Genomic DNA, 14,610 nt, shown 5'->3' with positions numbered 1-14,610 from the left:
TTGGTGTTTTTGCTAACTGCACTATATTAACAACACTGTATGGCATTGGTTCATTTGTTATTTTTTGTACTTGGGGATTGTTTAAGAAATACACTAATAATGTAGTGTATAACTTAATTGACACATGATTTTCACTTCCATGTCATGTTTTGACAGAGAGACTGCCAGGCAGCAATTTCTGCAATACAAGAGTAATAGTTTTGTCTATTACAAGGGTTCAGTTCAGTTTTTTTTTTCTTTTTTTTTCTTTTTTTTTTGCAATTGCAATTGCAATCCAATCACAAATGTTCTTATCTTAAATCAACATGTTGTTTCAAGTTGCCTTTTTTTCGTTAACGTCCCATCTAGCTACTTGCTTTTATGTTCGTCGCTGACAAAGTCTTGTTCCCCTTGGTTTTCAACTGTTTTTCCTGCAGCTGACCCCAGAAACAATCTTTTGTCACTTTGAAAAAATTTAAAAATTAATTTAAAAAATAACAATGACAATAAAAAGGGCCAGTAATCTCTGTCCATGTTCATTGCTCATTGCTCCTGCTGGACGTCTGCTTCTTCTATGTCATATAGTCAACCTCCTCCATCTGAGTTATCTGGATCGTTGCCGACCTCTGAAAAACACAGTAGTAAATGTTTGCAATATGGATTACTCTACTGAGATTGTTGGCTTGTCGTTGATGTAGCGTTTGCTTAAACATAAATTTAACATGCCTTTAGTAACCTAAACCACCCAAAAAGGGCTCCTGCAGTCATAGGAGTGTTTTCGCAAGAATGATATGAAGTCCGATCATATGCAAACAGTCAGAACTCTTCCAATGGCAATGGTTATTATTATATAAGCAATGTCTGATGAACACAAAACCCCTTGTTGGACATAATACTAACGTGAACAGCGAAATGCTTACTTCACAACCATAACAAAACTGTTCTCAATGTGTTGAGTTTGACAGGCTTCTCATCCACCTCTGCGTAGATATGAATGAAGTAACCTTGACACACGCTTCACAATGTCGCTTCAAAGCCTCCAGCTTCACAGACTAGATCCGACCCAACACAAACCTGCAGGTAGGATAGCAGGCAGCATAGATTATCTTAGTTTTGAAACTGATAGTGACTTTTGGCTCTCCCATGACAGATTATGTCTTTGTGGTGGGGAACTCTTCAAAAACTTAATACATGATATAACAAATAGTCTGGGTCATTCCTAAGTGACACAGATTTTGAGTTTTGAGTGTAGAATCTCTGAGATTGAAACACAATTTCTGAGAATATTTTGACACATTTTAGAGTTGCCAATAAACCTGTCAATGGAAGAAAAAAAAACATACAACAAATTAATAATAATTTAATTGCTTGGTCCAAGTAATCTATATTATTGATAGTGGCCTGTTGTTCATTTTATTTAGTATCCTAACTTAATATTATTATTGTAGATTAATCTAGACCGCGTTAGAGAATGTGACTTGCTAGAGAGTATCAGTCTAATCTAATCTAATTTTTTCTAATCTAATAATAATACTGAGCAGAACAAAAAATAAATGCATACACCACTAGATGTCAGTGTTGGTTTGTCTTTGAATTCCTCGTTCTTCTCATCTTCCATAAAACTGTAGATTTTATAACTTGGGAAATATGACATTATCTTATCATGAAGTTGTGCTCGTGCGCGAAGGGGTCGCTCATTCTTGTTCCATATGTCCCGGCTGCTTTGCCATGAAACGTAAAACACAGTGGGTGAAATGAGATTGCCGATCGGGCGCATTTCCCTATGTGCAGTGCTCGAGTCCCTTTATGTTGTTGGATTTTTAAAAAATACAATATCAGACAAAAACATACAATTTCTAAATCGAGACTATTTTAATTAAAAAAAATTTTAATAAGTAAAAAACAACCCCCTTTGCGCGATATAACCATGTACGCATGCGCTTACCAGTAAACGTCAGTTGGTAAAACATGCGCAATTTCCGGTTCCAGCCCCGGAATTTCCGGCGGATCACATCAGGCAGGCGGACTGTCACGACACTTGTCACTGCCCTATTTGCTTCTTCATCCCGTTTTGCTTCCAGGGCTCAGTTTTATGTCGTCATTTCCTGGCCGCATGCGCACATTGGAATTTCAAGACGTAATTTCCTGTCCACATGCGCACATGGGTGTCGCTGCTTGACACATAAATTAGAATAAAATTAGCAACGTCATTGCGCCACGCCTCACTACACACTCGTATTTCATCAAGAGAAGCAGAATTTGAATTACTAAAGTACTACGCCGACGCATTAACTGTATTTTAACCTTATTTTATATATATCACTACATTTGACCTGTATTCAACAATTCGGATATTTTAACAAGATTTCAGATAAAATAATTGATCTTTCTGTGCAATTTGCACGCAGTTTTCAATCTTGCCTACGATGTTTTGTATATAAAATAAGTTTAGTCATTTATAAATAATGTTGGTGTGTTTTCATGTTTTGTTAATAAAATGTAATCCTCAGAAAAGTTGTGATTCAATGAAAAAGACGTTTGTCCTGTTGTTTATTTGGTTGCAATAAACCAAATTAACCACTGAGACCTCGTAGGCAAGATAGAAAACGGCGTGCAAATTGCACAGAAAGATCCAATTATTTTATCTGAAATCTGTGACAATCAGTGATGTTTGTAAAATGTCCACTAGGTGTCGATAGAGAAAAATAAATAAACAAGAAGAAGGACTAACAGGCTATAAGATGAACAAATAAACAAGGTGACCATCACAAAAGTTTCCTTTGGACGATTCATCAAACAAAACAAAATCTTGTTAAAATATCCGAATTGTTGAATACAAGTCAAATGTAGTGATATATATAAAATAAGGTTAAAATACAGTTAATGCGTCGGCGTAGTACTTTAGTAATTCAAATTCTGCTTCTCTTGATGAAATACGAGTGTGTAGTGAGGCGTGGCGCAATGACGTTGCTAATTTTATTCTAATTTATGTGTCAAGCAGCGACACCCATGTGCGCATGTGGACAGGAAATTACGTCTTGAAATTCCAATGTGCGCATGCGTCCAGGAAATGACGTCATAAAACTGAGCCCTGGAAGCAAAACGGGATGAAGAAGCAAATAGGGCAGTGACACGGACTAGATCAGGCAGTGACAAGTGTCAACAGCGCATGCGATCGTGGAGATCTCCTTGGCACTTCCCACAATGCACTTCGCCGAGAAATGGTTAACTATTGTGCAAACTAGAACGAATGTGATTTGCCATTGAGAAAGCCTTTGATTTTCTCGTACGGTGACTTGAATCCCTAAATTTTAAACATTCAGTTGTTTTGTGTTTGCGCCGTAGACAACTGACAAGCCTTCTTTCTGGTAAGATCGTCAATGGCAGAAAAGGGGTTGTCGAGAAGCTAATTGTGCTATCATGTTAGCATTTACCGTTTTACCACATTAAATACAGATGGTTGGAAATGTTTTACTTGTGGGAATTTGGCGGCTGGATGTTTTTAGACCTGCGAGTTCTGAATATTTGAATTTGTCTGCACATGCCCGGCGATGGACTAGTCGTGGCCCCAACCTCATTTGATAATTCAGTGCAAGGACGAACTGAAGCTGATAAATGTTAAATGTTGCCAAAAATCTCTATGTACTGACGTTGTGGTGAAGCATTTCGGCAGTGCCCGACTGATAGTGACATGACGTCTGTGAAATACAAAATGAAAACATTTTTTGTCGTCCACGTAATAAATGTATAAATAAATAAAAACAGATATATAGATTATTGCTGATGCCATGTAATATGCATAGTAGACAACCCTGAGTTTTCATTGTGTGCAACAACAGCCACCCAACTGTTACAAAGTGAATTAATTTCAAGTTCTGAAATGGGTGAAAAAAATATTGGGTTTTTTTCTGATTTAGTATTTTTTTGCGTGTGTTCCTTTTGTTAAACATTTAAATCGAAATGATGATGACACAGATTTTCAATTTTTTGCCTCCTCAGCACCTTTCTGCAAGGACCAACCCAAGTCACCATGGCGGGAATCGTGGCTAAACATGAGGGGCCGCAGTTTATTAGTGAAGTCTCGGTGAGAGGAAATGCTGCCGTGCTGGACTACTGCCGCACTTCTGTTTCAGCGCTGTCTGGAGCTACAGCTGGAATACTTGGCCTGACTGGACTGTATGGCTTCATTTTTTACTTCTTAGCTTCGTTTCTCCTGTCTGTGCTACTCATTCTGAAAGCTGGGCGGCGGTGGAACAAGTGCTTCAAGTCCAGACGACTTCTGTTCACTGGAGGCCTGGTCGGCGGTCTCTTCACCTATGTTCTGTTTTGGACTTTCCTTTATGGAATGGTGCATGTGTACTGATGTCCTACAAATGTAACTACCCCACTCTAATTGTGATTCATCCACATTGTCTCTTCTGCTGTTTAAGATAACATTAATAAAATATTGCTTTAAAACTGTTCACACGATTAAAGACATTTAGCAGTCAGGTATCCTCCTGTACTCCCTTAAGACGGACCACCAACTTGTTGGCCCTGCTCTTCTTCACTTATTAGTTATGTAAGAAATTGTTGGAGTGATTTTAATGAACACCTCTGCAGCCATTGAGGAAAAGCAATATCATAATTTAATACACTCCTTATGGTCTGGAATTCCAAATTGTGTTTAATGGCAACATTAAAGGTGAATGAAGAACTAATTTGCGTATTGTCTCAATTTATTCAGGCCTAAACATTCATTCACACTTATTTTCATTGTCGTGGGCCATGATGAGGACATGCAGCAGCACAGACTTGGCTTTGGTGTACATTAAACTAGTATTGAATTCAAGCCGGTCGCAGGTGTTTCAAGCTTCTGTGGTCACATGAAATGACTTGGTGGGCTGGATTTGGCATCTGGGTTTTGGGTTTGACAAGTTTTAAGGCTTTAAAATCTAGATTTGTGTCTAAAGTTGCATATTTGAGGCCTAAAAGGTTTTTAAAATTTTAAAGGATATATCTCACAAACATTGAGTCAAAACGCTTTTATTTGCATCCTTTTTGTGAATAAACATGGTCAGTTCTTTAAATCCAACAACGAGTATGTGTTTTTAATTTTGAAGAAAAAGAAATGGGCATCCAAGGATAATCACAGGAAGTATTTGTTCACCATAATATAAGACTGCTTGTTGTCTCAGTCCTAATGTGTCGCCAGTAAGACTGACAGTGGTGCTGATTCCAACGTTGCCTGCATATTAAATGATCAACACCTGCAAAAATGACACATGAGCATGTTGCCTAGCATCGTGTCAGCACGTCATGTACTTGCACCAGCTGCCAGGCCCAGTGACAGAACTAGGTGACGTCACGCTTTCATCCTCAGTCAGAATGAGGGTCAGAGTGGTGCACCAGCAGTTAAGCCAATAGGGCAGAGGTAGACGTCGTCCGATTTCTGCTTTCACCTGCAACATAACCGAGACCACTGATGGATCTGCTCTGCTTTTACAGCTTAACTGTGAGGGGCGAAAGTGATGTGATGTTTTGGCGTTGCACCTTGAGGAGGGAGTGCAGAGTACCGCTGCCCGGTGTTTCTCGGGATGGTGGGACCCCGTTTGTCCACCGGCTTGCTCTCTGAGCTAGACGACAATTGTTCTGTGGCTTCAGGGTCTTCTGGCTGTTTCGTGGAGTTAATGGCTTCTGCTGTTTGCTTCGACCTTCTTTCTCTGGGTCCCACCTTCCCTTCCTTGTGTCTGACTTTCTCTTTCCTGCTTATGAGGCAAAACAAGAAATGAGTCTCATGATGATCCATTCCATTCTTTCTTAAAGCATTCAGCCATACTTGAAATTGATGATTTCAAACTTCCTCTCTCGGTAAAAGGAGCTGGTGTTCATCATGTACAGTAGAATCATGTCACAAACAAAGGCCCCCTGAATTGAAATCATAATAAAACAATAAAACAAGTCATCAAAACTATTTTAAATCCATCCAGAAAGTCATCATTGAATCTTTAACAAAAAAAAAAAATTTAATTTAAAAAAAAAAAAAAAGACTCACGAGTCCCAGCAGGGCGACACCAGAACCAATGGCAATGACTGTGGGAACAATATTAAACTTCCCGGCCTATAAGCGACAGCAGTGTCATTGTAAGCTTTGCACTTCAAATAGAGCTCTGTGTTTAATTACTAAAATACCTGTCCATTGACAATGATGTCAAAGCGAATCCCATACACCTTATAAAGTGTGCGATATGTTTTACCTTCGGGATCCTTAAAATATCTGGCATACCTGGAAGATATATGTTAAATAAAAAAATAATAAAAGGATACTTACAGCATCTATGCTTTATATATATATATATATATATGTATATATATATATATATATATATATATATATATATATATATATATATATATATATATATATATATATATATATATATATGCCACAAGAATCTTCAAACACAGATGCCAGAGATACCTGAAGTTGTATCCTGACGTGATGGAGTTGTTTGTGTTTGTGTCCAAAGTGTTGAAAGCATATTGAGGATTACAATGAGAAGACCCTTTATCCAGATCACAGATCCACTCAATGAGAACCCCAACAGATCCTCCCTGTAGAACCAAAGCAAAGACATAGCTACAGCAATAATGATCATCATCAAGAACAGGCAATGCCTTTAACAAACAAGTCACCAGTTAATAATCTAAATGATGCATGTATGATGCTTGAGAAAATTGAAAACCTGTTGCATAATAATAATAATAATAATAATAATAATAATAATAATAATAATAATAATAATAAATAATAATAATAATAATAATAATGTATTTCTGGCATTACATGCCCAATAAAAGGGGAAGACCTGCAACTTTTGACAGTGTGACTTGTGTGTGGCAGTTATGATCAAGTCTTAAAATGAAGCAGTGAAAAATAATATAAATACATTTGGGGAGTATGATGATTTCAATGAAAGTGACAATGGTCGACGCCTTTTTTTTTTCGACGACATTTCTGGGGCACATTTTGTACGACAGTTGCACGTGCCATTCATGCACCAAGGATTTTCCCGTCGTTGCTACATTTCCAACTACATATATTAACTTAAGTAAAATGAAAACAGAATGACATCACATGACTGTATGAGGCACCTTTCCAGCCAAGTCCTGGAAGTCCTTCCCTGCCCAGCTGACCATATCTCCAAGGCGGAAAATGGGACAGTATGGATGGCTCTCTGGGTCATAAGAACATCCCTTTAGGTAGCTGTCATTCGTTGTGTCAAGGACATTGGACCTACAAGTCAAGAGAGCAGTTGTCACAAAACATGTAATTATCTAGAATGTATTTACATATTCTCATAAAGGCACCATCAGAGGCCTTGGAGGTCCAAGCAATCCGGCGTTTCCCAGGGTGTGCATATACAAGGGGTAGCTTCCCTCTGCCTTCACTATGTACCAAACAGAAGTGCAAAGTCGATGCCCTATTTGAAGTCACCTGATGTAGTGACGGACAGTGCCGTTCCAGGTGACTCCTCTGAGCATAAGAGCAAACATTCACTCAAATGAAGTACAGTACAAAGAGTGAGGCGTGTCTTGCCACTTGAGGCTAGTGCCTGGACCATTGAATGTAAAGTGTCAGCGGTCTGGCCCATTTTGCACTGACACATGTCCAAAGCAAGGCACACAGTCAAGGACATCTCAGATGACTATGTCGCTGTCTCGCTGGTGCAATGCACATGCCGGTATAAATAGAGGGATCTTTGCACCCTGGAACTATTTAAAGCAGCCAAGAGGACTCGTATATCCACCAGCTCACGCAGTCATCTGTGTCACGGTGACTTGAAACTCTACTCTCACTACCAATCAGCGGCACTTCAGAACCACTTACTTAAAGAACTCAAACTTGGGGAACCGGATGAAATTCTTGACATACACAGTGAAGTTGGCAGCTTCGCTCAGCAAAGGCTCTCTGGAGATGAAGAGGCAGTACATTAGCTACAAGATTTGATTTGTCATAAATAGAAGCCGTCAAAGACCCTATGTCTTCCATTGAATTAAACACTCACGTAGGTCTTTCATTGTGTTCAACAGGACACCAGGCGTGTATTTCACAGGTCCCGGTACTGTTTATACACACACCTGTTCTGATTCCTGATGGAGAGAGAGAAAAAATCCAACACAGCCTCTGTGATCTTCTGTGGTGTCAGAATTATGAAAACATACTTTTGAATGGAACTCTTTGGCCAGACAAGGCCATTGACCACGTATGGACACACCATATGGATCAAACAATCAAATGCACCCTCTCTAGGAGTTCCACCATGAGCTAGATGGCGCTAGGGCGTTCCAGAAATGAATTTTGTCAAAGGACAAAAAAGTCATTAATCTCACAATGTTATTTTTATTCATGGTAAGTTTGACTTTTCTCTCAGGTTTGATTTATTTAAAAGCTTCTGTCTGAATCCCTTAGCCAGAGAAACATATTTGTCAGGGGTGTAATCTATTAGAGATGGATATTGGTACCATTAATGAAATAAGTTGAGAAATAGCATAAGAGGTGGCAGTGAATTTAGACAGAGGAACACTTCTGTGGAGTACAATTGTTTAGAGGTCTCCATCTAGTTATTACTAAGTATGCCATTGTCATACTCACCATATATGTGATTGTTAACTGTCAGAAGGGTTGAAATATTACCTGCTGACTCAATATACAGTAGAGACTCAATACTCTTGCCTTGCTAAGGCGGAGAGGACCAATCCTCTACTTTTTTTAATGTGTAAATTTGTCTAATTGTATCGCATTACTTGTTTATCTGTATGTATTTATTGATTGTGCTTGCAAAACGGTATCTACAAATTTAAATAAAATCACATTTTTAGCAAATGTGGATCTTTGGGAAATTATCTAACTTGGGGGTTCAGATGTTTTGAGCGGACACTTTTTCCAGAAGGAGCCACGACAGACAGATTGTAAAGGTGCATGATCTTTGTTAAAAGAGTCAGATGAAAGAAATGCAAAATTGTAATAATGACATAAAACACTCTTTCCAAGTTAATGACAGAAATGTGAAGCGTAAAACAACCCAACCCAACCAATTCACAGAGCAAAAGCACACCTTCCTCCTCACCATTTCCTGCTATAACCGGATATCCCTCCTTGCAGTCAGCATCACTCTGGCATCGTCCATCTGGAACTTTGGGACTCTTAGAAGCAAGAACGCAGGGTGTCAGTGTATGTTTTCAATTTGTGGTGCTTTTTCCTGCTAGTATTGGGCAAGTACTGGGGAGTACACAAACGTGAAAAAAATATATGTATTTATCCATCCTCTTTAGCCATAAGTAAATCCACTCTTTTTAATTTTGATCCTATCCACCATACATATACTGTATGGTTAATCATGTTGACAGAAAGAGAGCACAAGGAAGACGTAAACATACTTCACTTTTCTTTTTTTTTACAGCATTTTCCTTTCCTAAATTTGGGGGTTTCATCGCTGCTTTTAACATTACACCCACAAGTTCAACGCCATACGCACCTATCCAGTACAATGTACAAGTATATGCAGTGATTCAGTACAATCCACAATGCTCTCTGTCATCAGTTCCCTCCCTGTTGATTTGTTTGTTTGTTCTGTTTTTGATTACTTTTTCCCATTTGACAACATTGATGCAGATGAGAACATTTTAGACGAGTTTCTGAAGAAGAAACGGAAATCAGGTATTTGCCCTATACTTGCACACAACAAATCTTTTTGTTTTGTTTTCATGATTTTTTTCTAAACCTGTCATATTCTCACCTCACTGGTTAGTGTTGCTGTGTATTTTCACATCCTGCGGAAGTGAATCCTTCATATGAAAAAGTTAGTGGTTTAAAAAAGTTCACCTCACTGGTTAGTGTTGCTGTGTATTTTCACATCCTGCGGAAGTGAGTCCTTCATATGAAAAAGTTAGTGGTTTAAAAAAGTTCACCTCACGAATATGAATTTGGTGTTATCATGGTTTTGAGTTTTGAACATACTCAGTTATTTGCTGACTTTGACACGAACAATGTTCTGAACAGACATATTGAAACTGTTTTTAAACTCTGTCTGCATCATGCATCCATGTTATTTGAAGCACAAAAGATTTTTCTAAAAACTGAAATAAAGATGATATTTGTGTATGTTATATGTATGTGTACTTAACATTTCACATCCACCCCCCACCGTGTCAACTCAAATCTGATCCAGACCAACTTTGCATGTGTTTCTTGACTAAACGTGACCAAATGCAAAAGCAGTGTGACTCATGTTTCAGGAGACTTGTTCGGGGTAGAAAGGTGAACCACATTCACAACATTATTGCACCTAACGTGCCCTTCAGAAGTCAATGTGTCCTTTTTAAATGGAATACGAACAGAAATGTGTTTTGTGTACAGCTGCTTCCCTTCAATATAACACATTTTATCCAGTCTAATAGAAATACTTGTTCTGAATGGATGGAAAGAATCCTTGGTTTATTCTTCATTTCTTGCAGTGGATCCAAACCAAATGACAGGTGACTTGATACATCACCCTACAGTGTCCCGTGTGGACAGCCAAAAGCTGTTTTGAGTCTAAATGTCAAAAATTGCAAATCAGCCACTACGATTTAGAAAATGTACAGTATTTTTTTTTTCAAGATGGTGGCTTTGTAGACGGTCAGGAGAATTCTTCCTCCTGAATTATCCTAACAAGTTTCATTAGTTAGTCACTTGAAAAAAGATAAACCAACATAAAAATCTTTGGTGATGTCCTCAACATCTGGAGTGCCTAAAATCCAGAAAAAGTGCATGCGATCGACAATATCGGGCTTTGGCGCAAACATGGATGTTAATGTTAGTAAACTGGAGCTTGGAGGTGAGGAAGGGACAAACACTAAACGCCATCGAGGAACTCAAGAGCAAGTTGAGAAAATAAACACTATATACAGGGACATCAAGTAACAACTAAAGCAGATTCTTTAGCTGTTTAGTAGTTCTTCGCCTCATTTTATGTCTATTTATCATCTTCAATTGCAACTAAAGGTTTTATGACAATGTTAAATGAAATGCTTTTAATGAATAGTGTGACAGTATTTCTTCTCTCTCAAAATAAAAGATACATTATTTACTGTGTTTATAGTTCTGTTGCCATTGTTAGTGATTAATTGGACTCTTTTTAAGCACATAACATTTTTATGCCTAAAAAAGAGTAGGAATAAAAACTGTAGTAATTAATTTGCAGATTTGCGGACGGATTCATTGTACTAAGTTCATAACGGTTATGTACAACTACAATAGCTGAACTTGTGCATACCCACCTCAGGACAGAAGCCCAGAGTTTGATTCGGAGTCTCTATAAAATTTGTCACGATGAAGAACACTTGCTCGCCCTGCAAAACACAGTGAGACAAGGATGATTCAGACACAGAAACACAATGATAAACCAGTTACATCGGAAGGGAAGCCTCTACATTAAGACACATCTCTATTGACAACATCAGCATAGCAGGTCGAACACTTGATATCATCCCGCACAACCAATCACCTCTATATTAGCATATATACATTTGGGGGAATGACGTAGTCCTCCGGACCCCAGAGGTGAAGACCTGTCCCTGATGAGTTGGTCAGCGTCACTCCTTTTAGTTTGGTGATGACTGATGACTGGATGGTCTCTTCTCTCTCCTGGTAGCCTTTCTTCACCACAAACACCCACCTGCATGAAATCATCATCATCCATCGGATTAGAAATACTCGACAAATGGAGTCTGCAGTAGATGAATCATGACGCAAGGAAACCATGGGCTGCAAACATAGCTAAGATCAACTTACCTCTGCACAATTCGACACACTGCTCAACAATGATGTACCTTGCATTGAAGAAAATAAGTCTTCCAAGAGCTCCAATATGGTTCTTTGGTGTGGATGATCAGAAACTTACTTAAATTCTTATCTAATTCTCACAAATGAATGCACAGAAGAACAGATTCAAATGGCAATGCTTTGTAGGAACTCTGCTCCCTGTTTTTTAATTTTTTTTAAAGAATTTAAAATGTTAAACTACAAAATTAGTAAAGTTTGTGTGCTTAAAGTAATGGATTCACCTGCATTAATAAAACACTCCCAGTGTTTGATATTATATAGTACACAAACATTGTTTTAAACCACAAACCAACAGGTTTTGTAAATGTTAGAATGTATGACTTCAGAAGGAGCTATTATTTTTTTTAATAAATGTGTTTTCTCCTTTCCTCTGGGTGCTTTGGTTTCCTCTCACAGAGGGTAATTGTTGACTGTAAATAGTCGGTAACTGTGTGTGTCCTGCCGATAGTAGCTAGGCGAAGCTCCATGCAGCAGGACCTGGAGTCAAACTTTAAATGAGCTTTTTGAAAGCTATAAGCAATAGAAGCCAGTTCTTAACGCTGCAGTCAAGGGCAGGGAACTCCCACAAACCACTTGTACAAAGAGAGTGGTCTGACAACAATAAAGTCTGTCAAAGTACTGTCATAGCTGAAATGGTTTTGTAACTGACAGGTGTACTAGTGCACATTTTTAATGACTATTCATTGTCACACGTTTTTATTTTGAGTTGAATATTGTGTAAACTGACCTGCTCTGTTTTTTTTTTTACATTTCTTCTCAACTCTGTTTCTTATACACTTCTGTATAAGACACTTCTACACTTCACACCATTGGATTGATAGTCCAGCTGTTAACTATTTCCACAAACTATTGTAACACATACTTGTACAAGCACAAAAGTGAGGACTATTTTTAACTTCACATTGTCGATGATTTATGTGTCTCACCCGATTATGTATCCCAGGACAGCCAGTTGATAGAGTCTGAAGAGTATTCCAATTTTTCTGTTTTCAGCAATGACATACTTCTCTGTCTTGTAGTTCAGAAGAGAGAGAAAGAAACCAGTGCTGGCCATGTTGTCTCTGCAGGGTGAACCGGAGTGGGACGGAAGCTCCTTGCTTTCTCCCACAGCTGGTCCACTTGACATGTGAGGGGCTGCAGTGACAGCAGGGGCGGGACTAATAGAAGACAGGCATTGACAGAATGGTGCTGCACAAGTGACACTTTCACATGAGAAAGGAAAAAGGGACACAGAATAATAAGAAAAATATAATAATAGAGAGCAGCAGAACACAATAGTGCCAGGACTGTAGAAACCTGACAAACACCATGACACATCAACTAAGCCTCATCTATAATGTTATTCATTTAAAAGATTGCAGTGGTGGGTGATGTCTGCCCTAAATACAGTTTATGATACCCCTTTATCTAATCATCAAGGTCAATTTTGATTTTTCATTTTATTTTTTGGCTACCTCTGAGAGGTATGGTTACCCATTGGAAATATTGAATGCTTTTCTCATACATCAAGGGATTATAACTGTATGAATACACTGTTTGTCTTAGTTTATTAAAGGAGTAGCACCTGTTTGATCTACTTGAATCATTTTAAAACTACAAAAGAACATGCACCAACGTTTTGTAAATAGTCACATTTAAAATTTGAAATCATTTTCATTATTGGTCTACATGCCATACAATTATGATGGAGGTCAAAAATAACCTGACTTTGATGACGTAGCTAGTAGAATTTATTCTTCAACAGAACTTCTCACGAGGCACATGTCAAGTTAGTTTTATACGTTCCTACCAACTGATGTTACTTTTGCTCTGTTGTATATATATATTAAACAACCAAGATCAAAAGCTCACGGAGATCCTACATACCTGCTGGAATATATTTAAACGCGGTCCGCTGTTTTGCCGTTCTGGTTCTCCAAATGTCCCGATTTAACGGATATGACCTTTGCTATTTCCTCATCATGTGATTCACATAATGTGTAATTCACAAGCTAAAACAAATCGATCAGCACATTTCTATAGTTTGAAACACCAGCAACAAAATAAAGACAACCCATGTGCAATTTATGAAGAAATGTTATTGCGTAAATAGGGGCTATTTACCCAACTTTTACAACGCAATCTGTACATGTACGAGACCGACATTACGCGCAAAACACTATAGTTGTACGAACACAAACCTAATGCCAGACGAGAGAAAGCAATTACGGTTCAGCCGGGACCTTTGACATTGGCCTGGGCTTCTTCTTCCCGGCCCCGTTCATCTCGAGCTGAGCGCCTATTTTCCGAAGGACACTGAGCCGCCTAACGGACGAACGATGTTCAAGTGCGCGAGTTCAAGTTTAGAAATTCCACCGCAACCTATTTTTAGCCGTGAAAAAAAGCTAAGTTGGCACGTCCATGACTGAACAGGCTCCATTTGCAACAAACTTGTTGGATTACTAAATAAAGGGGGGTTTAGAAGGAGCGATAAATCCTGTTGACGGGTGTCTCCCTGTGTAACACGCTCTGCACTGGAGACGTGTCACGTTTAAAATAATGCTCACCGATGTTTAATCGCTGTCACGTTTTTCATATTTAGCTCCACTAAGATTATAGGACAGAAAAGGCTAAACTGGTCTAAAAAAGTTAAGCGAGAATCTGCGGCAGATAGTTATGTCAGTAACGGCATCATACCACTAGAGGTCTTCAAACACCAAGAATTCACAAGCGTCGCTCAATTTTTTTTGCCGACCATCAAGAATGCGGCATTTTATAGACAATAA

General features: G+C 38.5%; 2 protein-coding genes across 13 annotated transcripts; one reads left to right on the top strand and one right to left on the bottom strand.

Moving 5' to 3' along the window:
- Positions 1-3,146: 3,146 nt before the first annotated feature.
- Positions 3,147-5,045, top strand: emc6 (ER membrane protein complex subunit 6). Its single transcript, XM_053846402.1, has 2 exons — positions 3,147-3,347; positions 3,979-5,045. Exon 2 carries the CDS (start codon positions 4,010-4,012, stop codon positions 4,340-4,342), a length of 333 nt encoding a protein of 110 aa, XP_053702377.1. The 5' UTR covers positions 3,147-3,347; positions 3,979-4,009; the 3' UTR covers positions 4,343-5,045.
- On the bottom strand, positions 4,999-14,535 carry p2rx5 (purinergic receptor P2X, ligand-gated ion channel, 5). 12 transcript variants are annotated; one of them, XM_053846382.1, is made up of 14 exons: positions 14,026-14,535; positions 12,772-13,047; positions 11,528-11,678; positions 11,281-11,352; positions 9,078-9,165; positions 8,028-8,112; positions 7,850-7,930; positions 7,114-7,255; positions 6,440-6,573; positions 6,151-6,244; positions 6,014-6,079; positions 5,798-5,886; positions 5,512-5,726; positions 4,999-5,420 (listed from the first exon to the last, which is right to left on the bottom strand). In XM_053846382.1, exons 2-14 carry the CDS (start codon positions 12,969-12,971, stop codon positions 5,374-5,376), a joined length of 1,464 nt encoding a protein of 487 aa, XP_053702357.1. In that variant the 5' UTR covers positions 12,972-13,047; positions 14,026-14,535; the 3' UTR covers positions 4,999-5,373. The 12 variants fall into 12 exon arrangements, with proteins under 12 accessions (XP_053702357.1, XP_053702358.1, XP_053702360.1 ...); XM_053846383.1 differs by having other exon boundaries at positions 12,772-13,002; XM_053846385.1 differs by having other exon boundaries at positions 12,772-12,979.
- Between the last annotated feature and the right edge of the window lie 75 nt (positions 14,536-14,610).

This window comes from Synchiropus splendidus, chromosome 17 (genome assembly GCF_027744825.2).
Source record: "Synchiropus splendidus isolate RoL2022-P1 chromosome 17, RoL_Sspl_1.0, whole genome shotgun sequence".
Lineage (NCBI taxonomy): Eukaryota > Metazoa > Chordata > Actinopteri > Syngnathiformes > Callionymidae > Synchiropus > Synchiropus splendidus.
Note: the sequence above shows the minus strand (reverse complement) of the source record. Positions and strands in the feature narration are given on the sequence as shown.

Bases quoted from the DNA above. Each gene is read 5' to 3' on its own strand.
- emc6 (XM_053846402.1), top strand. From the start codon at position 4,010: ATGGCGGGAATCGTGGCTAAACATGAGGGGCCGCAGTTTATTAGTGAA.
- p2rx5 (XM_053846382.1), bottom strand. From the start codon at position 12,971: ATGTCAAGTGGACCAGCTGTGGGAGAAAGCAAGGAGCTTCCGTCCCAC. The intron at 8,113-9,077 runs GTGTGCTTTTGC...TCTCTCCATCAG, and splicing joins AGGAAATGGTGAGGAGGAAG to GAATCAGAACAGGTGTGTGT. The intron at 5,421-5,511 runs GTGCAACGCCAA...GTTATGTTGCAG, and splicing joins CTCTGCACTCCCTCCTCAAG to GTGAAAGCAGAAATCGGACG.